The sequence below is a fragment of the Heptranchias perlo genome, chromosome 7 (genome assembly GCF_035084215.1).
Source record: "Heptranchias perlo isolate sHepPer1 chromosome 7, sHepPer1.hap1, whole genome shotgun sequence".
Lineage (NCBI taxonomy): Eukaryota > Metazoa > Chordata > Chondrichthyes > Hexanchiformes > Hexanchidae > Heptranchias > Heptranchias perlo.
Window position 1 is genome coordinate 5595252 of NC_090331.1, and position 26168 is coordinate 5621419.

General features: G+C 47.3%; 1 protein-coding gene across 6 annotated transcripts in view; it reads right to left on the minus strand.

The window, feature by feature from the left end:
- Window positions 1-26168, minus strand: part of spega (striated muscle enriched protein kinase a) — a 347514-nt gene that overhangs the window by 162825 nt on the left and 158521 nt on the right. For all 6 annotated transcript variants that reach the window (XM_067986976.1, XM_067986975.1, XM_067986974.1 and 3 more), the window contains one exon: window positions 539-799. In XM_067986976.1, coding sequence (XP_067843077.1) covers window positions 539-799 — 261 coding nt within the window. The remainder of the gene's footprint in view (window positions 1-538; window positions 800-26168) is intronic.

Sequence of the window (26168 nt, forward strand, 5' to 3'; positions counted from 1 at the left end):
TCCTCTGGAGACACTGAGTTCAGTTCTGGGCACCGCACCTCAGGAAGGATATATTGGCCTTGGAGGGGGTGCAGTGCGGATTCACCAGAATGATACCGGGGCTAAAAGGGGATTAAATTATGAGGACAGGTTGCACAGACTGGGCTTGTATTCCCTCGAGTATAGAGATTAAGGGGTGATCGAATTAAGGTGTTTAAGGTGATTAAAGGATTTGATAGAGATGTGAAATCTCCTCATTAAAAGGGTCCTGACGCTGTTAAGTACCTGCCCTAACTTTCTGCGGCGGGTTTAATGGACAATTAATCCGCAAATGCAGCAACTTCCCGAAACTCACGGGGAGCGGGAGCTGCTGTTTTCGCGAGGCTAACGGCAGAGCGGCGGAAATCGTCCAGCGACTGGTGGAGACCTGCGACTCACTGGGGTATCCCTTCCTCACTCCACAAATTGCTGGGTATTTTTAAAAAAAAAACGCACTAACGATGTTTAAACTAGCCGTTATTTTCCCAGCGAGTTCTGTTGCCCACTGTCCGCGGCTCACCTTTGGCCGTGCTGAGTTTGCAGGTGTAAATTCCCGTGTCGTCCTCGTGGACCGAGTTCAGGAGCAGCTTGCACCTCTTCCCGTCAAAGTGCATCTTGCAGTTGAGCAGCGCGGGCTGGACCAACTTCCCATTGGTCAACCAGTCAACGTCGACGTCGGGGGGGCCTCGGATCTCGCACTCGAAGCAGGCCGACTCGCCGGCGTTCACCGCGATGTCCCTCGCCGCAGCCACCACCGTCAAACTCTGGTTGTCACGCCGGCCTGGAACACAACGCGAAGGGACGGTTAAGGCAGAAAAAAACCAAAACGGCCAAAGGTGGGCAAACAGCGGGAGAGGGGAGGTGAAAACCCTAAGCAGAGGTCAGACGGTATGGGTCTCGGGAAGGGCCATAAACACCGTCTCCACTCCCTAACTCCTCCAGCCCCTACAAACCTCCGAGATCTCTGCGCTCCTCCAATTCTGGCCCCTTGTACATTCCCCGATTTTAATCGCTCCACCATTGGCGGCTGTGCCTTCAGCTGCCTAGGGCCCTAAGCTCTGGAATTCCCTCCCTAAACCTCTCCGCCTCTCACTCCTCCTTTAAGACGCTCCTTAAAACCTACCTCTTTGACCGATCTTTTGGTCACCTGTCCTAATATCTCCTTATGCGGCTCGTTGTCAATTTTTGTCTGACAATCGCTCCTGTGAAGAGCCTTGGGACGTTTTACTAGCTTAAAGGCGCTGTATAAATGCAAGTTGTTATAAATCTAAGGGTTCTTTTTTGGAATTTTCCATCTGCTACCGTCCCATTTAAATGATAATCAGCCCCATTGATTGAGAAATCCCGATCGGTGCGGTGTAATATCAGATGAGGTGGCTGTGGGCGATATTGGGCTGGAAATTTCTCCGAGTGGCAAACCAGCAGTGCTCGCCGCTCATTAGATTTAAAGTCGCCCGCTAAGTTACCACGTTCTTTTTGGCGGCAACTTCCTTGACCTGTGAGTTCAAAAAAAAACATCAGCGTTTCTTTCCCGGGCTGTGTGAGTGGTAAAAGGATCTCTAAGGCTCTCAACCAATCAGCTTGAAGCAAGCCACGCCTGTGAGAACCAGGAAGTGCAGTTCATTCACAAACCGCGCAAACTAAAAACCAGGAAGTGCCAGACAAGGTTAGTAAATGTACAATAAAATGAGATAGAGAAAGTGAAATAAAGAGAGGGCAAGATTAAAAGACTCAGACAAAAGAGACAGAAATAAAAAGTAAAAAAAAATTTAAAAAGTTATAATTAAAACACGTTTTTTTTAAAAAATGTCCCAAAACAATTAAAATCAGGTGTAATGAGATTCCCCATTTCTAAAAGTTAATTTTTAGTGCCAGAGGGGTTGTTTGGCATTAATACTTACCACGCTGTTTAAACTTAGTTTAGACCTAAAAAACTCAGCGTACCTGTTTTGTGGCAAGATTAGTTTGTTCCCAGCTGGGAAGGAGAGCAAGTTGGCGTTGGTCCATTGATTGCAGCCGGCGAGGTCCCTTTAACGCGAAGCTGTGAGATCGCCAGTGCCCCAGGAAGAGCAAGTTCCGAATTTCCGTGTTTGACTGCACGTGTGCGGTCACCGGAACTCGCTCTTCCATTTTGCCCGTTAGTAACAGTGAGTGCTGTTAGGCTCACGTTATTTTAAAAGCAATTTCCGGCCCATTGTTATAGCAAGAAAGAAAGAAAGAACTTGTATTTCTAACACGTCCTTCACAACCTCAGGATGTTCCAAAGAGCTTTACAGCCAATGAAATACTTTTGAAGTGTAGTCACTGTATTAATGCAAGTTGTTGCTGTAATTTGAAATATTTACCAGCATAAGAACATAGAATCTTAACAGTTCGGAAGGAGGCCATTCGGCCCGTCGAGTCCGTGCCGGCTCTCTGCAAGAGCAATCCGGCTAGTCCCATTCCACCGTCCTATCCCCGTAGCCCTGCAATTTTTTTCCATTCAATACTTATCCAGTTCCCCTTTGAAGGCCATGATTGAATCTGCCTCCACCACCCCCTCAGGCAGTGCATTCCAGATCCTAACCACTCGCTGTGTAAAAAAGTTTATCCTCATGTCACCTTTGGTTCTTTTGTCAATCACCTCTAATCTATGTCCTCTGGTTCTTGACCCTTCCACCAATGGGAACAGTTTCTCTCTATCTACTCTGTCCAGACCCTTCATGATTTTGAACACCTCGATCAAATCTCCTCTCAACCGTCTCTGTTCCAAGGAGAACAACCCCAGCTTCTCCAGTCTATCCATGTAACTAAAGTCCCTCATCCCTGGAATCATTCTAGTAAATCTCTTCTGCACTCTCTCTAAGGCCTTCACATCTTTCCTAAAGTGCGGTGTCCAGAATTGAACACAATACTCTGGTTATGGCCGAACCAGTGTTTTATAAAGGTTCATCATAACTTCCTTGCTTTTGTACTCTATGCCTCTATTCATAAAGCCCAGAATCCCATATGCTTTTTTAACCACTTTCTCAACCTGTCCTGCCACCTTCAATGATTTGTGCACATATACCCCCAGATCTCTCTGTTCCTGCACCCCTTTTAGAATTGTACCCTTTAGTTTATATTGCCTCTCCTCATTCTTCCTACCAAAATGTATCGCTTCACACTTTTCTGCCTTTAATTTCATCTGCCACGTGTCCGCCCATCCCACCAGCCTGTCTATGTCCTCTTGAAGTCTATCACTATCCTCCTCACTGTTCACTACACTTCCAAGTTTTGTGTCATTTGCAAATTTTGAATTGTGCCCTGCACTCCCAAGTCCAAGTCATTAATATATATCAAAAAAAGCAGTGGTCCCAGCACTGACCCCTGGGGAACACCACTGTACACCTCCCTCCAGTCCGAAAAACAACCGCTCGCCACTACTCTCTGTTTCCCATCACTTAGCCAATTTCGTATCCATGCTGCCATTGCTCCTTTTATTCCATGGGCTTCAATTTTGCTGACAAGCCTATTATGCAGTATTTTATCAAATGCCTTTTGAAAGTCCATATACACATCAACCGCATTGTCCTCATCGACCCTCTCTGTTACCTCATCAAAAAACTCAATCAAGTTAGTTAAACACAATTTGCCTTTAACAAATCCGTGCATACTTTCCTGTATTAATCCACACTTATCCAAGTGACTGTTAATTTTGTCCTGGATTATCGTTTCTAAAAGTTTCCCCACCACTGAGGTTAAACTGACTGGCCTGTAGTTGCTGGGTTTATCATTACACCCTTTTTTGAACAAGGGTGTAACATTTGCAATTCTCCAGTCCTCTGGCACCACCCCTGTATCTACGGATGTTTGGAAGATTATGGTCAGTACCTCCGCAATTTCCACCCTTACTTTCCTCAGCAACCTAGGATGCATCCCATCCAGACCGGGCGACTTGTCTACTTTAAGTACAGCTAGGCATTTAAGTATCTCCTCTTTATCAATTTTTAACCCATCCAGTATTTCAACTACCTCCTCTTTTACTATGATTTTGGCAGCATCTTGTTTCTTGGTAAAGACAGATGCAAAGTACTCATTTAGTACCTCAGCTTTGCCCTCCGCCTCCATGCATAGATCTCCTCTTTGGTCCCTAATCAAAAAGCCTGGAACTAGAAAGGGCCCATCATACCTGCACCTCTCACAGACCGTGTATGATGTACTCTGCTATGAGCCCTACCATGACCCATCATGAATTCTACCACAATTATTTAATCTTCTTGATCTCCAAATATAATGAGCAAGATTCCAGAATATTTATCCATTCACATCTCCACTCTTCAAGCCCGGCCTGCTGTCCTCCAAAGACAACATCATTCCCCCGTTCAACAGCATGGGAACCATTATGTCCTGTGGAATATTTGGCTATTTTAGTCCATACGGATTGCCTCCAATCCCAATATTTATCCATCTTCTTTGGCAGAGTTGTCCAACTCGGCCTTAACTGGGATTCGGTTCCACATACCCAGTAATGAAGATCTCTCGATCTGATTCGCTTTCCCTCACGCTGGTAGTTCAGACCAACTCCTATCTATCTTTAGCCAGGAAAATGGGGCTAAATGGGGACAATGGGCTCTCCATCGTCGGCCCCATTCACTGATTGCCATACAAGAGCCACACTTGTGGGGTGGGAGTGGTTCTGTTGATTGACTCTCTTCTTCCCACCTGCCCACACCCCCTTTCACCTGCAGCAAGGAGCCTCCCAGTGGGTCCTGCCACACCCTGTCATGTCATGGACTCTCTCCAATCTTCTGCATGAGGTCAGCAACTGTAGAAAAAACTGCGAGGAGAGAAAAGTCTATGAAACTTCTCCTTGGCACCCCAAAGGAAGTTGATTGATATCCACTGCCCTCCCTGTGAGGGGCAAGAAATTCTTCCAACCCAAATCTTGCAGGACATTTCTAATTTCAACTTTTGATTGCAATCCTGTTTTTCTCTCAACATTTTGAAAACCTGGATCATTTCGTTCCTCCCCAGTCAACTTTTCTCCAATTAAAACAAGATCAGGGTGAAGAACAAAGGAACAGCAGGAGGCCATTCAGCCCCTTAAAGTTGTTCCGCCATTCAATTAGATCATGGCTGATCCGTATCTTAACTCCATTTACCCTCCTTGGTTCCCTAACCCTTAATCCCCTTATCCAATAAAAATCTTTCAACCTGTTTTGAAATGTTCAATTGACCCCCAGCCCCAACAACTTTTTGGGGGAAGAGAGTTCCAGATTTCCACTCCCCTTTGTGTGAAGAAATGCTTCCTGACATCACCCCTGAACGGCCTGGCTCTAATTTTAAGGTTCTGCCCCCTTGTTCTGGACTCCCCCCACCAGAGGAAATAGTTTCTCTCTCTCTCTACCCTATCAAATCCTTTAATCATCTTAAACACCTCAATTAGATCACCCCTTAATCTTCTATACTCAAGGGAATACAAGCCCAGTCTATGCAACCTGTCCTCATAATCTAACCCATAATTTAGTTCACAGGTATTATTAAAACGTGTCGCACTAGTGGATCTCTCTTTGCCCGTTGGAAGTTAGGACAAAGCCAATTCCCCATAGAATGCGTTAGTAATGCTAAGGGGACTCGCAGTCTCTGAAGCTCCGTCTGTGGTAAGAAGTGTGCAGCTGTAGGTGCGGATGCGTGTCACAGAACGGTGATGCTCAAATAAGGAGTGCGCGACATACAGAGAAAGTTTAGTAACATTATGGAGACTGAATAAACTTGCCATTACCGCCGAAACCAACACATCCGTTCTGTTCTCCATGGCAAGGTTAGTGCCACCTGGTGGAAAGCGTTAGGCACCGTACAGAGATCTCTCAGGAGCAGTTTACGATCAGGTGATTGAGTGTCACGTAACGTTATGGGAAGCCACTCGGCTCAACGGGTCACATAATGTTATTCTGACAGAACCATCTCCAGGCGCAGTACCGTCGGAATGTTATGATCACACACCTGATCCTAACTCGCACCAAGTCCCGTTCACCCCCGCTGTGCTCGCTGACCGACATCGGCTCCCGGTCCAGCAACGCCTCGATTTTAAAATTCTCATCCTTGTTTTCAAATCGTTCCATGGCCCTCGCCCCCCTCCCTATCTCTGTCACCACCTCCAGCCCCTACCACCCTCCGAGATCTCTGCGCCCCTCTTCCAATTCCGGCCTCTTGCTCATCCAATTGCGTCTCTCCATCGTTGGCGGCCGTGCCTTCAGCCGTCTAGGCCCTAAGCTCTGGAATTCCCTCCCTAAACCTCTCTGGCTCTCTACCTCTCTCCTCCTTTAAGACGCTCCTTAAAACCTACCTCTTTGACCAAGCTTTTGGTCACCTGTCCTAATATCTCCTTATGTGGCTCAGTGTTAATTTCTGTCCGATTACGCTCCTGTGAAGCGCCTTGGATCGTTTGACTATGTTAAAGGTGCTATATGAATGCAAGTTGTTGCCATTGACATATGAGAGCTAGATGGTCAAATTTAGTCAAATTATATCTCGGCACATCACTCTGGGAAGCCTCTCGCATTCTCTAACTGTCATCGACCAATCGTTGGACTTTTGAGATAGACACAGAGACGAGAGAGGGCGTGAGGTGACAGTGAGAGCTGAGATGAAACATTTTAATTTTACCAGGTTTTTGTTGTTTTCTATAGGAAATCATTCCACTGAACATTGTCTTTTGTTTTTCAAGTATTTTATTAGATTTTTTTTTAAACTTAAAAATTGTATGTTTTTTTCTTACAAATCACTGCTCTATCTTCACAGACGAGGTTCTACGTGTTAAAAAAAAATGGACAGTGAAAAGGAAAAGACGGACAAAGTGTTTCGCAAACACAACCCTGTCGGAATCATTGATCGCCAACTCAGCGGGCCTATCATTCTTGACAGGACCACACCATCCTGCTTTGTACAAAGCAAACTGCTTCATATAGACTCCCAAACCTTAAGGATGATTTACAATCCTGACACAACCAGCAGCAGCTGGTAGAATTGAGCACTTCACATTGCATTCTGATTATTAGTGCCCAAATAAATAGAAAGAGGCCATTCAGCCCATCGTGCCTGTGCCGGCTCTTTGAAAGAACTATCCAATTAGTCCCACTCCCCCTGCCCTTTCCCCAAATTTTTCCCCCTTCAAGTATTCATTAGTGCCAAATAGTTAGTTTCAACTATTCCATTGGACGGGGTCAGATTGCACAAACGCTGACCCCCGACCTCTGACCCCTGACCATCATCAACGAACAGTTCCTCCAATAACAGTGACAAGACAGTGAGCAATAACATCTTTAAAAAATATAAATATTCATGGGCTAACACCTCTCAAACATTCGCATTTTATTAAAGGATCTTGGTGACGTCTCTAGATGAATCTTAAAAGGTTGCTCAGTGGGAGATTACAGTACAAGAAAGACATCTAAAGCAGGTCGTATGTTCCCAGGTCTGGAATTATTTGAGAAAGAGGAATGAAAAGGTTGGAAAATAATAAGGATTAAAAAGTGCGATTCATTGCAGCTGATGCTGTTTTGGTAGAATCATAGAATCTTATGGCACAGAAAGAGGCCATTCGGCCCATCGTGCCTGTGCCGGCTCTTTGAAAGAGCTATCCAATTAGTCCCACTCCCCCCTGCTCTTTCCCCATAACCCTGCAAATTTTTCCCATTCAAGTATTTATCCAATTCCCTTTTGAAAGTTATTATTGAATCTGCTTCCACCGCCCTTTCAGGCAGCGCATTCCAGATCATAACAACTCGCTGCATTAAAAAAAAACTCTCCTCATCTCCCCCTCTGCTTCTTTTGCCAATTATCTTAAATCTGTGTCCTCTGGTTACCGACCCTCCTGCCACTGGAAACAGTTTCTCCTTATTTACTCTATCAAAACCCTTCACAATTTTGAACACCTCTATCAAATCTCCTCTTAACCTCCTCTGCTCTAAGGAGAACAATCCCAGCTTCTCCAGTCTCTCCACATAACTGAAGTCCCTCATCCCTGGTACTATTCCAGTAAATCTCCTCTGCACCCTCTCTAAGGCCTTGACATCCTTCCTAAAGTGCGGTGCCCAGAATTGAACACAATACTCCAGCTGAGGCCTAACCAGTGATTTATAAAAGTTGAGCATAACTTCCTTGCTTTTGTTCCTACTCTAATACTCTAATATGCCTCTGTTTAGAAAGCCAAGGATTCCACATGCTTTAATAACGGCCTTACCAGCCTTATCGGACTTACTTTGCTGACGTACACTTCAACGTGGCAGCTGAGGTGGCCAAACAGTTGCCTGCGAGACATGGACTTATTCTAGGGCACGACCCCCACCCCTCACCGTGTCTTTTGAAGAAAAATAATCGTTGACCCTGTCAACAGCTAATGGCTAAAGTTACTGCCCTGTGTTGTGCTCCCATTGACAAATGATTGGGAACCATGAGGGGGAAAGATTAGGAAAATCCTTCATCTGAAATCTCCCATTCCCCAATGTTTTCAAGGGGGAGAAGGTGGTGCTGGAATGTCATCGTAACACTTTCAATAAAACTTTGTTCCGAAAGTCGCTCGCTTAATAAGGGAGTGTCGGCAAAAAAAAGTGTTGGAAAGATCTGACACTGAACGACATATGTAACTTAACGACTGACCCAGTCTGTAACCTGCCATCACTGTGGATGTAAAATGTCAAATTCAAAGAGCCGGCACAGGCACGATGGGCCGAATGTCCTCCTTCTGTGCTGTATCATTCTATAATTCTACGACGGACAAAGTCGATGTACGAGACTGTTGCGTCAAACTACTTCTCACGATTATCTTGGCGAACTTAATTTCCGAGTTGAGCAAGCAGACAGCTTTTCTCAATTAAGTCAATGGCTCATTTAAGTGCGTGGGATTAGGGTGAAGTTCACTCGAGTACAGGGTGGGCAGTTATGGATGTACACTTGGATATGATGGGAAGGGGAGGGGGGAAGGGGGGAGGAATCTTTTACAGACCCACCCAGACAAAGTAAACTACGGTCTACATACAACATTGGTTAAGTTATTCAGAGCACTCCATGTTCGAACACAATAAATTGCACAGTTACAGAGACTTGTGACATTAACGAGAAGACACCAAACACAAGTATTATTGCCTAGACGTCTAACATTGGCTGCGTTTGAGGTCCATGTTGCAGTAACTACGGTCTTCCATGTTTCGGGTTATTAGAAGCCAACAATTGGACCCAAATGGACAACTGGAACCATTAGATCACAGTCAGCATTGGGCTTATGCTACCCTGTAGCCACAAGTTCACATGGACAATCCTCTCAACAATTTGGTGGGCGACAGTCTTTGACTGGAACATCGGAGGTCAAAGTTTACTTTGTTGTGAGGAGGGAATTATTATTCACTGTGAGGTCAAAAGGTGAAGGCTATCATTCATCAGCCTTCATAGAATAGAATCAGAGAAATTTACGGCACAGAAGGAGGCCATTTGGCCCATCATGTCCGTGCTGGCCGAGAAAGAGCTATCCTGCTTAATCCCACTTTCCAGTCTTCTGTTCAATTGTCTCCTACTTAACACTCTCCTCTCTGTCTCCAGAGAATCGCAGGTCAGGAGGATGAAAATCACAACAGGCGCTCAGATAACAGCCCTGTTTAGAACATAAGAAATAGGAGCAGGAGTAGGCCATCCGGCCCCTCGAGCCTGCTCCGCCATTCAATAAGATCATGGCAGATCTTCTACCTCAACACCATTTTCCTGCACCATCCCCATATCCCCTGATGCCTTTTTAATATCTAGAAATCTACTGATCTCTGTTTTGAATGTACTCAATGACTGAGCCTCCACAGCCCTCTGAGGTAGAGAATTCCAAAGATTTACAACCCTCTGAGTGAAAAAATTTCTCCTCATCTCAGTCCTAAATGGCCGAACCCTTATCCTGAGACTGTGACCCCCTGGTTCTAGACTCCCCAGCCAGGGGAAACAACCTCCCTGCATCTACCCTGTCTATGGTTTCTTTCTATGGTTCACATATTGTTAGCGATTCTGGAGCAGTCTCGCCCAGTAGTGGGGACACGGGGGTGGGAGGTGGGGGTGTTGGGGGGGCTGGGGGGAGCGGGGGGAAAGACACAATCCTCGTGTGGCACTGTAAAAAAAACAGACATGAGCCGTGTTTTCAATTCCCCTTCACGTGGTTGACGAACTCTCATAAGAACATAAGAAATAGGAGCAGGAGTAGGCCAATCGGCCCCTCGAGCCTGCTCCGCCATTCTTTAAGATCATGGCTGATCCTCGACGAGAAGCTGGGGGTCCCACGGCTCGATGTTGAGCGGGCTGGCCTGCGTTCATCGGAACAGCAACGAGTCAGCCTGGCCAAGTGAAACCACTGTAGCACGTTGTAAGAACCCACCAGCACTCAGCAAGGGCCTCACCCGGTTTACCAAACTGCTCAACGCAGAGACGCATCGCTGCCCAGCAACAAAAACTGGGTAACAGGACCTCGCCATCACCAACATTAGCCCGACTTTCACAAGCCGAAGGGAGGGGCGTCTTCTCAAAGTTCCCGACTTGAAGAGACTGTTCAACGAGATTTAGTGGAGCTGCAGTCTCTACGCAGCAAGCGTGTGTGTCGAGCTTTGGCCACTTGACGATTACCAACTGGTTCTCGAAGGACTGAGTGTGCCCGACTCTGTCTTCCAAATCGGATCAGTAGTTTGCCCAACCGAGGTAGCGGTGAGCTAAGGTCAGTTCTCCACTTCCCATCGTAACCCATGGTAGACATGGCATCGTAACTTGGTCGGTGGGGGGGGGGTTGCTAAAAGATGATTCAGCTGTGACAACGGGCGTGACACGAGTGAGCGTCACTGATCTCTCGTTGCCATGGATCTACTTGACATGGTTGCCAATGGGTTGCCCCCAAGCCTCGGCAGATCGCGAGACCGAGGTTCAGTTAGGGGACCCATCACCACCTCCCCTCTCCCCAAACGCATCCTTTTCCAAGAGGGCGAAACCTGGGGCAAAGGCAGGTTCTAGGACAGCCTGGGCATGGTGGGGGGGTGGGGGGGGGGGGGGGGAGGGAAGAGGGGAGGGGAGGGAAGGGAAGGCGGTGAGAGAGTCCCAGCCTCATCCATCGCCTGCGCAAGTTCATCTAGCATTGAGTGCTTTCCAGGAAACTCTGTCTCCCACCTTGTCATGGCTGTCTCAAAACATCCTGTGTTCAGATCTTCAATCAGGCCCACCAAAATCGAGTTACATCGAAGCTACAGCACAGGAACAGGCCATTCGGCCCAACAGGTCCATGCCAGTGTTCATGCTCCATACCAGCCTCCTCCCACCCTACTTCATCTAACCCTAATATAATCTTCTATTCCTTTCTCCCTCATGTGTTTATCGAGCTTTCCCTTAAATGTATCTCTGTTATTCACCTCAACGACTCCATGTGGGAGTGAGTTCCACATTCTCACCACTCTCTGGGTGAAGAGGTTTCTCCCGAATTCCCGATTGGATTTATCAGCGACTATTTCATATTTCTGACCTCTAGTTTTGGACTCCCCCACAAGTGGAAATAAGAGTCTTTTTTATTTGGAACATGAACAGGCCGTTAGCTGCAACAAACTCAGCCTTTTTTGATAAACCTCATCTAACCATCTTCTCACCACATCCCCTAATCTCTACCCGCTACAGAAATACGTTGAACTGTCTCTGAACGCATTTACACCGTCTGCTTCAACATCCTTCCCTGGTAACTTGTTCCTCAACTCCATTGCCCTTTGGGGGAGAAAGGTTTCACCTGACTTCCTTCCTGATTTCTAATTTCCTCATTCTTGGAGCCCTTGCTATTCGAAGCCTTCACTGCGGTGAACAGTTTTCATAGAATGATACAGCACGTTAAAAACATAGAAAATGGGAGCAGGAGTAGGTCATTGGGCCCTTCGAGCCTGCTCCGCCATTCAATATGACCATGGCTGATCCTCTATCTCAATACCATATTCCCGCTCTCTCCCCATACCCCTTGATGCCTTCTGTGTCCAGAAATCTATCGAGCTCCTTCTTAAATATATTCAGTGATTGGCCTCCACTGCCTTCTGTGGTAGAGAATTCCACAGGTTCACCACCCTCTGAGTGAAGAAATTTCTCCTCATCTCAGTCCTAAATGTCCTACCCCGTATCCTGAGACTGTGAACCCTCGTTCTGGACCCCCCAGCCAGGGGAAACATCCTCCCTGCATCCAGTCTGTCTAGCCCTGTCAGAATTTTATACGTTTCAATGAGATCCCCTCTCATTCTTCTAAACTCGAGTGAATACAGGCCGAGTCGACCCAATCTCTCCTCATACGACAGTCCCGCCATCCCAGGAATCAGTCTGGTGAACCTTTGCTGCACTCCCTCTATGGCAAGGATATCCTTTCTTAGGTAAGGAGACCAAAACTGCACACAATACTCCTGGTGTGGTCTCACCAAGGCCCTGTATAACTGCAGTAAGACATCCCTGCTCCCGTCTTCAAATCCTCTTGCAATGAAGGCCAACATACAATTTGCCTTCCTAACTGCTTGCTGCACCTGCATGTTTGCTTTCAGTGACTGGTGTACAAGGATACCCAGGTCCCTTTGTACATCAACATTTCCCAATCTATCACCATTTAAATAATACTCTGCCTTTCTGTTTTTCCTTCCGAAGTGGATAACTTCACATTTATCCACATTATACTGCATCTACCATGTATTTGCCCTCTCACTCAACTTGTCTAAATCGCCTTGAAGCCTCTTTGCATCTTCCTCACAGCTCACAATCCCACCTAGTTTTGTGTCGTCAGCAAACTTGGAAATATTACATTTGGTTCCCTCATCCAAATCATTGATATAAATTGTGAATAGCTGGGGCCCAAGCAGGACATTCGGCCCATCGTGCCTGTGCCGGCTCTTTGAAAGAGCTATCCAATTAGTCCCACTCCCCTGACCTTTCCCCATTGCCCTGCAAATTTTTCCTTTTCAAGTATTTATCCAATTCTCTTTTGAAAGTTATTATTGAATCTGCTTCCACCGCCCTTTCAGGCAGCGCATTCCGGATCATCACAACTCGCTGCGTAAAAAAAATTCTCCTCATCTCCCCACTGGATTTTTGGCCAATTATCTTAAATCTGTGTCCTCTGGTTACCGACCCTCCTGCCACTGGAAACAGTTTCTCCTTATTTACTCTGTCAAAACCCCTCATAATTTTGAACACTTCTATCAAATCTCCCCTTAACCTTCTCTGCTGCAGGGAGAACAGCCCCAGCTTCTCTATGCTGTCTCCACATAACTGAATCTCCTCATCCCTGGTATCATTGCAGTAAATCTCCTCTCGAAGGCCTTGACATCCTTTCTTAAGCGTTTTGCTTGGATTAACTATCTTTAAAACACTGGTTAGGCCTCAGCTGGAGTATTGTGTCCAATTTTGGGCACTGCACTTTAGGAAGGATGTCAAGGCCTTAGAGAGGGTGCAGAGGAGATTTACTAGAATGATATCAGGGATGAGGGATTTCAGTTATGTGGAGAGACTGGAGAAGCTGGGATTGTTCTCCTTAGAACAGAGAAGGTTAAGGGGAGATTTGATCGAGGTGTTCAAAATCATGAGGGTTTTGATAGAGTAAATAAGGAGAAACTGTTTCCAGTGGCAGGAGGGTCGGTAACCAGAGGACACAGAATTACGGTGATTGGCAAAAGAACCAGAGGGGCGATGAAGAAGAAAATGTTTATGTAGTGAGTTGCTATGATCTGGAATGCGCTGCCTGAAAGGGCGGTGGAAGCAGATTCAATAATAACTTTCAAAAGGGAATTGGATAAATAGTTGATGGGAAAAAATTTACAGGGTTGTGGGGAAAGGGCAGAGGAATGGGACTAATTGGAGAGCTCTTTCAAAGAGCCGGCACAGGCACGATGGGCCGATTGGCCTCCTCCTGTCGTGTATCATTCTAGCATTGTCTGATTCTATGTAAATGAGTAGGCTATGGGCCGAGAGTTGATGCTGTACAGGGAACATTCTCCGTAAGGCCGAGTGATTGTTTGACGCTGGATATTTTGACCTGTGCAGGCACCCGTAGGTTTCAGTGTGGGGTGCTCTGGATTCCAGTACACCGGTCATGTCCCTACAATTTGCTCAGTAAACACGTGTGTGGGATATCTGAGTCAGCAAGGTGAGAGAAGGTGCAGTGAACAGCATGGCACTAATCCCACTTGCTGCAGCAGGTAAACAGATGTCAGCCTCGTCTCCAGAATGAACCACGCACCACAAAAGTACTAGAATACAAGGGGGCAGAAGTTACTCTACAGCTCTACAAAGCCCTGGTGAGACCACACCTGGAGTACTGTATTTTTTTAAAATTCATTCACGGGATGTGGGCGTCGCTGGCGAGGCCGGCATTTATTACCCATCCCTAATTGCCCCTTGAGAAGGTGGTGGTGGTGAGGCCATTTCAGAGGGCAATTAAGAATCAACCACATTGCTGTGGGTCTGGAGTCACATATAGGCCAGACCGGGTAAGGATGGCAGGTTTCCTTCCCTAAAGGACATTAGTGAACCAGATGGGTTTTTACGACAATCCGGTAGTTTCATGGCCATCATTACTGATACTAGTATTTTTAATTCCAGATTTTATTTAATTAATTGAATTTAATTAATTAATTGAATTTAAATTCACCAGCTGCTGTGGCGGGATTTGAACTCATGACTCTGGATTTTAGTCCAGGCCTCTGGATTACTAGCCCAGTAACATAACCACTATGCTACCGTATTCTGTCCTGGGTACCGCACCTTAGGAAGGACATATTGGCCTTGGAGGGAGTGCAGCGTAGATTTACTAGAATGATACCCGGACTCCAAGAGTTAAATTACAAGGAGAGATTACACAATCTAGGGTTGTTTCCCCTGGAATTTAAAAGATTAAGGGGTGATTTGATCGAAGTTTTCAAGATATTAAGGGGAACTGATAGGGCAGATAGAGAGAAACTATTTCTGCTGGTTGGGGATTCTAGGACTAGGGGACATAACCTGAAAATCAGAGCCAGGACTTTCAGGAGTGAAGTTAGGAAACACTTCTACACACAAAGAGTGGGAGAAGTTTGGAATTCTCTTCCGCAAACGGCAGTTGATGCTAGCTCAATTATTAATTTTAAGATTGATAGATTTTTGTTAACCAAAGGTATTAAGGGATATGGGGCTAATGCGGGTATATGGAGTTAGGTCATAGATCAGCCATGATCTCATTGAATGGTGCAACAGGCTCGAGGGGCTGAATGGCCTCCTCGTGTTCCTACGTTCCTATCTTTGGATGCCCATCCATTAATAGTTTGGCTCCAAAGTATTCTCTGGTGAATAACTCCTCCCTTTCCTTCGACAGCAGCAGGTGCTAATAATCTGACTGCACTTTGACCCTGCACATAAAGTGACTATTTGCAAAAGCTTAAGTCACCCAGCAGATTGATGGGAGATTGTGAAGAGTCTGAGTTTAAGTATTAAAGGCAGGAGGCACGATCCTACCCTGGGATTGGATGTTACTGACTTGGGCCAAAATCAACGCTCCCAATTGGCTAACTGAAGTTACGAAAATGAAATGCGGCTTGGATTGCGTTGGACAACACGACGGTAAAGAGGCGTCCCCGATAACGCAGGGCCGCGTCCCCGATAACGCAGGGCCGCGTCCCCGATAACGCAGGGCCGCGTCCCCGATAACGCAGGGCCGCTCCCCGATAACGCAGGGCCGCGTCCCCGATAACGCAGGGCCGTCCCCGATAACGCAGGGCCGCTCCCCGATAACGCAGGGCCGCGTCCCCGATAACGCAGGGCCGTCCCCGATAACGCAGGGCCGCGTCCCCGATAACGCAGGGCCGTCCCGATAACGCAGGGCCGTCCCCGATAACGCAGGGCTGCTCCCCGATAACACAGGGTCGTCCCGATAACACAGGGTCGTCCCCGATAACGCAGGGCCGCTCCCCGATAACGCAGGGCCGCTCCCCGATAACGCAGGGCCGTCCCGATAACGCAGGGCCGTCCCGATAACGCAGGGCCGCTCCCCGATAACGCAGGGCCGTCCCGATAACGCAGGGCCGCTCCCCGATAACGCAGGGCCGCTCCCCGATAACGCAGGGCCGCTCCCCGATAACGCAGGGCCGCTCCCCATAATGCTGCATTGCGGGTACGGTAGCATAGTGGTTATGTTACTGGACTAGTAATCCTAGAAACCTGGCCTAATAATCCGGATTTCATGGGTTCAAATCTTGCCATAGCAGCTGGGGAATTTAAATTCAATTAATTAAATAAAGAAAAATCTGGAATAAAAAAACCCAGTATCAGTAATGGTGACCATGAAACTACCAGATTGTCATAAAAACCCATCTGGTTCACTAAGGAAACCTGCTGTCCTAACCCAGTCTGGCCTATATGTGACTCCAGACCCACAGCAATGTGGTTCATTCTTAATTGCCCTCTGAAATAGCCGAGCAGCTCATCACCACCTTCTTCAAGGGCAAAGAATGCCAGTGATGCCCACATCCCATGAACAAATAAAAAAAAACACAGGGCTGTCCTGATAACTCAGGGCTGCTTCTTGCAACAGTCCCTAAACCTATGATGCTAAGAGGTGCCCTGTTAACTCAGCACTGCACCCTGTCACTTAGAGCTGTACCCACTGTATAGAATCATAGAAATTTACAGCACAGAAGGAGGCTATTCGGCCCATCATGTCTGTGCCGGCCGGAAAAGAGCTATCCAGCCTAATCCCACTTTCCAGCACTTGGTCCGTAGCCCTGTAGGTTACAGCACTTCAAGTGCACATCCAAGTACTTTTTAAATGAGTTGAGGGTTTCTGCCTCTACCACCCTCTCAGGCAGTGAGTTCCAGACCCCCACCATCCTCTGGGTGAAAACATTTCTCCTCAGCTCCCCTCTAATCCTTCTACCAATTACTTTAAATCTATGCCCCGTAGTCACTGACCCCTCTGCTAAGGGAAATAGGTCCTCCCTATCCACTCCATCTAGTCCCCTCATAATTTTATACACCTCAATTAAATCTCCCCTCAGCCTCCTCTGTTCCAAAGAAAACAACCCCAGCCAATCCAATCTTTCCTCATAGCTAAAATTCTCCAGCCCTGGCAACACCTCATAAATCTCCTCTGTACCCTCTCTAGTGCAATCACATCTTTCCTGTAATGTGGTGACCAGAACTGTGTGCAGTACTCAAGCTGTGGCCTAACCAGTGTTTTATGCAGTTCCAGCATAACCTCCCTGCTCTTACATTCTATGCCTTGGCTAATAAAGGAAAATATCCTGTATGCCTTTTTAACCACCTTATCTACCTGTCCTGCTACCTTCAGGGATCTGTGGACATGCACTCCAAGGTCCCTCACTTCCTCTACACCTCTCAGTATCCTCCCATTTATTGTGTATTCCCTTGCCTTGTTTGCCCTCCCCAAATGCATTACCTCACACTTCTCCAGATTGAATTCCATTTGCCACTTTTCTGCCCACCTGACCAGTCCATTGATATCTTCCTGCAGTCTACAGCTTTCCTCCTCACTATCAAACACACGGCCAATTTTTGTATCATCTGCAAACTTAATCATGCCCCCCACATTCAAGTCCAAATCATTAATATATACCACAAAAAGCAAGGGACTGAGTACTGAGCCTTGTGGGACCCCATTGGAAACAGCCTTCCAGTCGCAAAAACACCCATCAACCATTACCCTTTGCTTCTTGCCACTGAGTCAATTTTTGATCCAACTTGCCACTTTCCTTTGGATCCCATGGGTGTTCACTTTTTTGACCAGTATGCCATGTGGGGCCTTGTCAAAAGCCTTGCTAAAATCCATGTAGCCTACATCAAACGCATTACCCTCATCGACCCTCCTTGTTACCTCCTCAAAAAATTCAATCAAGTTAGTCAGACACGACCTTCCCTTAACAAATCCATGCTGACTGTCTTTGATTAACCCGGGCCTTTCTAAATGACGATTAATACTGTCCCTCAGAATTTTTTCCAATAATTTGCCCACCACAGAGGTTAGACTGACTGGCCTATAATTACTCGGTCTATCTCTTTCTCCCTTTTTAAACAACAGTACAATGTTAGCAGTCCTCCAATCCTCCGGCACCACGCCTGTATCCAGTGAGGATTGGAAAATGATGGTCACAGTCTCCGTTATTTCCTCCCTTGCTTCTCTTAACAGCCTGGGATACATTGCATCCGGGCCTGGCGATTTATCTACTTTCAAAGATGCTAATCCCCTTAATACTTCCTCTCTCACTATGTTTATCCCATCCAATATTTCACACTCCTCCTCCTTAACTACAATCTCTACATCGTCCCCCTCTTTTGTGAAGACAGACACAAAGTATTCATTAAGAACCATACCCACATCTTCCGCCTCCACACACAGGTTACCTTTTTGGTCTCTAATAGGCCCTACTCTTTCCTTAGTTATCCTCTTGCTCTTTATGTATTTAAAAAACATCTTTGGGTTTTCCTTAATTTTATTTGCCAGTATTTTTTCACGCCCTCTCTTTGCTTTCCTAATTTCCTTTTTAATTTCACCCCTGCACTTTCACTCCTCTAGGCTTTCTGCAGTATTGAGCTCTTGGTGCCTGACATAAGTTTCTCTTTTTTGCCTTATCTTACCCTGTGTGCTCCTTGTCATCCAGGGGGCTCTAGATTTGGCAGTCCCACCCTTTTTCTTTGTGGGAACATGTTTACTCTGAACCCCTTGAATCTCCCCCTTGAATGCCTCCCACTGCTCTGACACTGATTTACCTTCAAGTAGCTGTTTCCAGTCCACTTTTGCTAAATCACTTCTCAGCTTAGTAAAATTGGTCTTTCCCCGATTGAGAACTTTTACTCCTGTTCTATTTTTGTCCTTTTCCACATAATTATGATCATTACCAGCAAAATGTTCTCCCACTGATACTCCTTCCACCTGCCCAGCTTCATTTCCTAAAATTAAATCCAGAACTGCCCCCTCTCTTGTTGGGTTTGCTACGTACTGGCTAAAAAAGTTCTCCTAAATGCATTTTAAGAATTCTGTGCCCTTTTACACGAATCTTATCCCAGTTAATATTCGGGTAGTTGAAATCCCCCACTATTACTGCCCTATTGTTTTTGCACTTATCATAAATTTGCCTACATATTTGCTCTTCTATCTCCCTCTGACTGTTTGGGGGTCTATAATACACTCCCAGCAGTGTGATTGCCCCTTTTTTTGTTTCTTAGCTCAACCCATATGGCCTCATTTGATGATCCTTCTAATATATCATCCCCCTCACAGCTGTAATTGTTTCTTTAACCAATATTGCCACCCCCCCCTCCTTTTTTTATCCCCCTCTCTATCTCATCTGAAAACCCTGTAACCAGCAACATTCCTGTCCCTCTATAAGCCATGTTCTGTAATAGCTGAGATATCGTACTTCCACGTGTCTGTTTGTGCCCTTAGCTCACCTGCCTTATTCACTATACTCCCTGCCTTACACCATTAAGCTGCCAAACTCCTTTATTGTCTAGTTTCTAACCTTTGTTTCCTCTGCCTTCCAAACTCGCTTATTAATTTTCTGCCTTCCATTTCCAGCTCTGCTTCTCTCCCTTCTGAATCTACGCTCAGGTTCCCACCCCCCCTGCCAAGCTAGTTTAAACCCTCCCCAACAGCACTAGCAAACCTCCCTGCGAGGATATTGGTCCCGGCTCTGTTGAGGTGCAACCCGTCCGGCTTGTACAAGTCCCACCTCCCCCAGAACTGGTCCCAATGCCCCAGGAATCTAAAGCCCTCCCTCCTGCACCATCTCTCCAGCCAGGCATTCATCTGCTCTATCCTCCTATTTCTATACTCACTAGCGCGTGGCACCGGGAGTAATCCGGAGATTACTACCTTTGAGGTCCTGCTTATTAATCTCTTTCCTAGCTCCTTAAGGTGCAGCGCTGCACCCTATCAAGCAGTGCTGCACCCTACAGAAACATAGCAACAGGAGGAGACCATTCAGCCCCTTGAGCCTGATCTACCATTCAATGAGATCATGGTTGATCTCTGACCTAACTCCATATCCCTGCCTTCGCTCCATAACCCTTAACGTCTTTGGTTAACAAAAGTCTCTCAACTTCAGATTTAAAATTAATAATTGAGCTGGCATCAACTGCCGTTTGCGGAAGAGAATTCCAAACTTCTCCCACCCTTTGCGTGTAGAAATGTTTCCCAACTTCACTCCTGAAAGTCCTGGCTCTAATTTTTAGGCTGTGTTCCCTAGTCCTAGACTCCCCGACCAGCGGACAGAGTTTCTCTCTATCTGCCCTATCAGGTCCCCTTAATATCTTGAATACTTGGATCAAATCACCGCTTAATCGATCACTCAGAGCAGCCCCCCAGTGTTACACCAACCCTTACTCCCTGTACGCCATTGGACAGCTCCAAACTCAAAATCTTGACTCCAGTTCCAGTTGATGGTGACGATATTTGTGGTTTTTAAAAAAGTCAACAAAAATATATCAGTCATCAACCTATCGCAGGATAACATGCCAGGACATTATTTTAGTACCAAAATAAAGTTAACCAGGACAACTATAGCCTTCCACAATGGTTACGCTGGTCCCACTCAGTGCATTATAAGCTAGGCCCTTACACCCCGATAATCTACAATAAGAGGGGTCCAGACCCACTGAGCTCACGATAAATAGGGTCCATGATCTCCGAGCTCACTATAAATTGGGCCCACACTCTCCGAGCTCACTATAAATAGGGTCCCACACTCTCCGAACTCACTATAAATAGGGTCCACACTCTCCGAGCTCACTACAAATAGGGTCCACACTCTCCGAGCTCACTATAAATAGGGTCCCACACTCTCCGAACTCACAATAAATAGGGTCCACACTCACCAAGCTCACTATAAATAGGGTCCACATTCTCCGAGCTCACTATAAATTGGGCCCACACTCTCCGAGCTCACTATAAATAGGTTCCATATCTCCGAGCTCACTATAAATAGGTTCCACACTCTCCGAGCTCACTATAAATTGGGCCCACACTCTCCGAGCTCACTATAAATAGGGTCCACACTCTCCGAGCTCACTATAAATAGAGTCCACACTCTCCCTGTATTCACTATAAATAGGGTCCCACACTCTCTGAGCTCACTATAAATAGGGTCCACACACTCGGAGCTCACTGTAAATAGAGTCCACACAATCCAAGCTCACTATAAATAGGGTCCACACTCTCTGAGCTCACTATAAATAGGGTCCACACTCTCTCCGAGCTCACTATAAATAGGGTCCACACACTCGGAGCACACTATAAATAGGGTTCACACTCTCCGAGTTCACTACAAATAGTGTCCACAATCTCCCTGTATTCACTATAAATAGGGTCCGCACTCTCTCCGAGCTCACTACAAATAGGGTCCACACTCTCCGAGCTCACTATAAATAGGGTCCACACTCTCCCTGTATTCACTATAGAGTCCACACTCTCCCTGTATTCGCTATAAACAGGGTCCACACTCTCCGAGCTCACTACAAATAGGGTCCACACTCTCCGAGCTCACTATAAATAGGGTCCACACTCTCCCTGTATTCACTATAAATAGGGTCCACACTCTCCCTGTATTCACTATAAATAGGGTCCACACTCTCCCTGTATTCGCTATAAACAGGGTCCACACTCTCCGAGCTCACTATAAACAGGGTCCACACTCTCCGAGCTCACTATAAATAGGGTCCACACTCTCCCTGTATTCGCTATAAACAGGGTCCACACTCTCCGAGCTCACTATAAATAGGGTCCACACTCTCCCTGTATTCACTATAAATAGGGTCCACACTCTCCCTGTATTCACTATAAATAGGGTCCGCACTCTCTCCGAGCTCACTACAAATAGTGTCCACACTCTCCGAGCTCACTACAAATAGTGTCCACACTCTCCGAGCTCACTATAAATAGAGTCCACACTCTCCGAACTCACTACAAATAGGGTCCACACTCTCCGAGCTCACTACAAATAGTGTCCACACTCTCCGAACTCACTACAAATAGGGTCCACACTCTCCGAGCTCACTATAATCAGGGTCCACACTCTCCGAGCTCACTACAAATAGGGTCCACACTCTCCGAGCTCACTATAAATAGAGTCCACACTCTCCCTGTATTCACTATAAATAGGGTCCACACTCTCTGAGCTCACTATAAATAGGGTCCAGACACTCGGAGCTCACTGTAAATAGAGTCCACACAATCCAAGCTCACTATAAATCGGGTCCACACTCTCCCTGTATTCACTATAAATAGGGTTCACACTCTCCGAGTTCACTACAAATAGTGTCCACAATCTCCCTGTATTCACTATAAATAGGGTCCACACTCCCCGAGCTCACTATAAATAGGGTCCACACAATCCAAGCTCACTATAAACAGGGTCCACACTCTCCGAGCTCACTATAAACGGGGTCCACACTCTCCCTGTATTCACTATAAATAGGGTCCACACTCTCCGAGCTCACTATAAACGGGGTCCGCACTCTCTCCGAGCTCACTATAAATAGGGTCCACACTCTCTCCGAGCTCACTATAAATAGGGTCCACACACTCGGAGCTCACTATAAATAGGGTCACACTCTCCGAGCTCACTATAATCAGGGTCCACACTCTCCGAGCTCACTATAAATAGGGTCCACACTCTCCGAGCTCACTATAAATAGGGTCCACACTCTCCCTGTATTCACTATAAATAGGGTCCACACTCTCCGAGCTCACTATAAATAGGGTCCACACTCCCCGAGCTCACTATAAATAGGGTCCACACTCTCCCTGTATTCACTATAAATAGGGTCACACTCTCCGAGCTCACTATAATCAGGGTCCACACTCTCCAAGCTCACTATAAATAGGGTCCACACTCTCCGAGCTCACTATAAATAGGGTCCACACTCTCCGAGCTCACTATAAATAGGGTCCACACTCTCCGAGCTCACTATAAATAGGGTCCACACTCTCCGAGCTCACTATAAATAGGGTCCACGCTCTCCGAGCTCACTTTCAGGGGATTTGCACTGCCCCAGTTCACTATTAGCCGGGTCTGTATTCTCTGTAACTCACTCGATCTCTCCCCCAGTTCACTATAAACAGGGACACGCTCCCTGCACTCTCTATAAGTGGAGTCCTGAGTTCACTGGAGGCTGGGTCCTCGTTCTCTCAGCTCACTGCAAGTGAGGTTAAGACCCTCTCCAAGCTGTACTGCCCCCCGTCGCCTGACTCCAGTCAATTCAGTAAGTTGCATGCAGCAAACGTTTGACTCGCCATTGACCCTCACAGTGGTCCCCCAACTCCCCTCTCTCTCCATCAGGGGAGCAACACTGAAAGAAGAGATGCAACGTGTGTGGGAGGGGGTGGGAGGGAATTGAAAAGGTGATAAATGGAATAGACACTCGCTCTGCGTTGCCATGGTTTCAGGGTGGATAGAGAGTGGCCATCCAGAGTCAGTTTGTGTGTAACCCGGGGAGTGCGAAAAGCACGAGCCAGTCCCGTTGATTGAAGTCGATTAATGGAAGACTGCGGAAAAGTCCTCAGACAGTCAAATAGACACTGCGTGTTGTTATTATGAGAACGCAGCAATCAGAACGGGCGTTAGCTCACTTGGGTCCACATTAACTCAGTCCCCCTGTGTGCAGACAGAAACTCAGTCAGGTCGCTCCATGTTAGTTAGCCCACGCGCACACACAAAAAAACACACACACAAAAACACACACAAAAAAACACACGCACAAAAACACACGCACAAAAACACACGCACAAAAACACACACGCAAAAAAACACACACAAAAAAACACACGCACAAAAACACACGCACAAAAACACACGCACACAAAAACACACGCACACAAAAACACACGCACACAAAAACACACGCACAAAAACACACGCACACACAAAAACACACGCGCACACACAAAAACACACACAAAGTTACGCACACACAAAGACAAAAAAATACGCACACAGAGTTAAAGCCAATAACTGACTACAACATAGAATCACGGCACAGACAAGCAGACAACTACGAACAATGACAGACAGGAAAAGACCCTCTGGCCCATCCAGCCTGTCCCCCACACAGCTACGATGCCTTGTGTATCACAATATACCCGCTCCCCACCCACACCATGTGGTCGCCTGGGAGAGGCGATAAACCAAATAAAAACCCAGGCCAATTTTCAGGGAAAGAAAATCTGGGAAATTCCTCTTGGGCAATCGAAGCAACTCTCCCGACACCAGGCTTTACACACTCGCTCCCGCCCGCCCTCGCCGCCCCTCCTCGCAAACAATGCCACAACCGATAAGTTCGCCCCTCAGACCTTCCAAGCCGAGGAAAATTTGAACGAGAGGGAAGACCAAACCGAGGTGTGAGGTGCAGTTAAATTTGTCGGGGATTTGTGGAAGGTCGGAACATAGGAACCGGAGGAGGCCATTCAGCCCCTCGAGCCTGTTCTGACATTCAATTAGATCATGGCTGATCTGCACCTCAACCTCATTTACCTGACGTTGCTCGATACCCCTCACCCAACAAAAATCGATCGATCTCAGTCTTGAAAGCACCAATTGACCCCCAGCATCCTCAGCTTTTTGGGGGGAGAGAGTTCCAGATTCCCACTCCCCTTTGTGTGAAGAAGTGCTTCCTGACATCACCCCTGAACGGCCTGGCTCTAATTTTAAGGTTCTGCCCCCTTGTTCTGGACTCCCCCCACCAGAGGAAATAGTTTCTCTCTATCGACCCTATCAAATCCCTTTGTCATCTTAAAAACTTCGATTAGATCACCCCTCAACCTTCTAAAAACAAGGGAATACAAGCCAAGGTTATGTAACCTGTCCTCATAATTTAACCCCCAGTAATATTCTGGTAAATCTGCCCTGCACCCTCTCCAAGGCCAATATATCCTTCCTGAGGTGCGGTGCCCAGAACTGAACCCAGTCTCCACAAGGTTGTTTCAGAAAATAGAGCCCTGCATTTAAATGCTGCCTTGTCACTCCATGAAAACATCTCATAGTGAACTATCTTTGGAGTGCAGTGGCCATTGTTATGTAGGCAAAAATGATTCCATTTTTTTATTCGTTCATGGGATGTGGGCGTCGCTGGCGAGGCCGGCATTTATCGCCCATCCCTAATTGCCCTTGAGAAGGTGGTGGTGAGCCGCCTTCTTGAACCGCTGCAGTCCGTGTGGTGACGGTTCTCCCACAGTGCTGTTAGGAAGGGAGTTCCAGGATTTTGACCCAGCGACGATGAAGGAACGGCCGATATATTTCCAGGTCGGGATGGTGTGTGACTCGGAGGGGAAGGTACCAGTAAACTAAGTAATGGGATTATCACATCCTTAAAAAGTGCAGATAATTGTTCAGAAACAGGGGTGAACGAGGGTGGAGGGTTTGTGTGAGCAGTGGATTAAAACCCCCAGCTATCATTGCAACCCCTCCCCACAACCGTCACTGCCTTCCAGTCATTACATTACAAGGAGCCAGCCAACGGCTCAATGGCAGTATTCCTGCCTCAGAGTCAGAAAGTGTCGGGTTCAAATCCCCACTCCAGACAGTCCCGGCGAGGGGAGACCGGGGCTCCAGACAGTCCTGGCGAGGGGAGACCGGAGCTCCAGACAGTCCCGGGGAGGGGAGACCGGAGCTCCAGACAGTCCCGGCGAGGGGAGACCGGAGCTCCAGACAGTCCCGGGGAGGGGAGACCAGAGCTCCAGACAGTCCCGGGGAGGGGAGACCGGAGCTCCAGACAGTCCCGGGGAGGGGAGACCGGAGCTCCAGACAGTCCCGGCGAGGGGAGACCGGAGCTGCAGACGGTCCTGGAGAGGGGAGACCGGAGCTCCAGACGGTCCTGGAGAGGGGAGACCGGAGCTCCAGACAGTCCCGTGGAGGGGAGACCGGAGCTCCAGACAGTCCCGGCGAGGGGAGACCGGAGCTCCAGACAGTCCCGGCGAGGGGAGACCGGATCTCCAGACGGTCCCGGCGAGGGGAGACCGGATCTCCAGACGGTCCCGGCGAGGGGAGACCGGAGCTCCAGACGGTCCCGGCGAGGGGAGGGGCAGGAGATATCATAGAATCATAAATCACAGGAGGCTGTCAGTTGGCCCATCGTGGCCACCGTTACATGGGCAACTGTTTTGTGCACAGGCAGATCCCACAAATTTG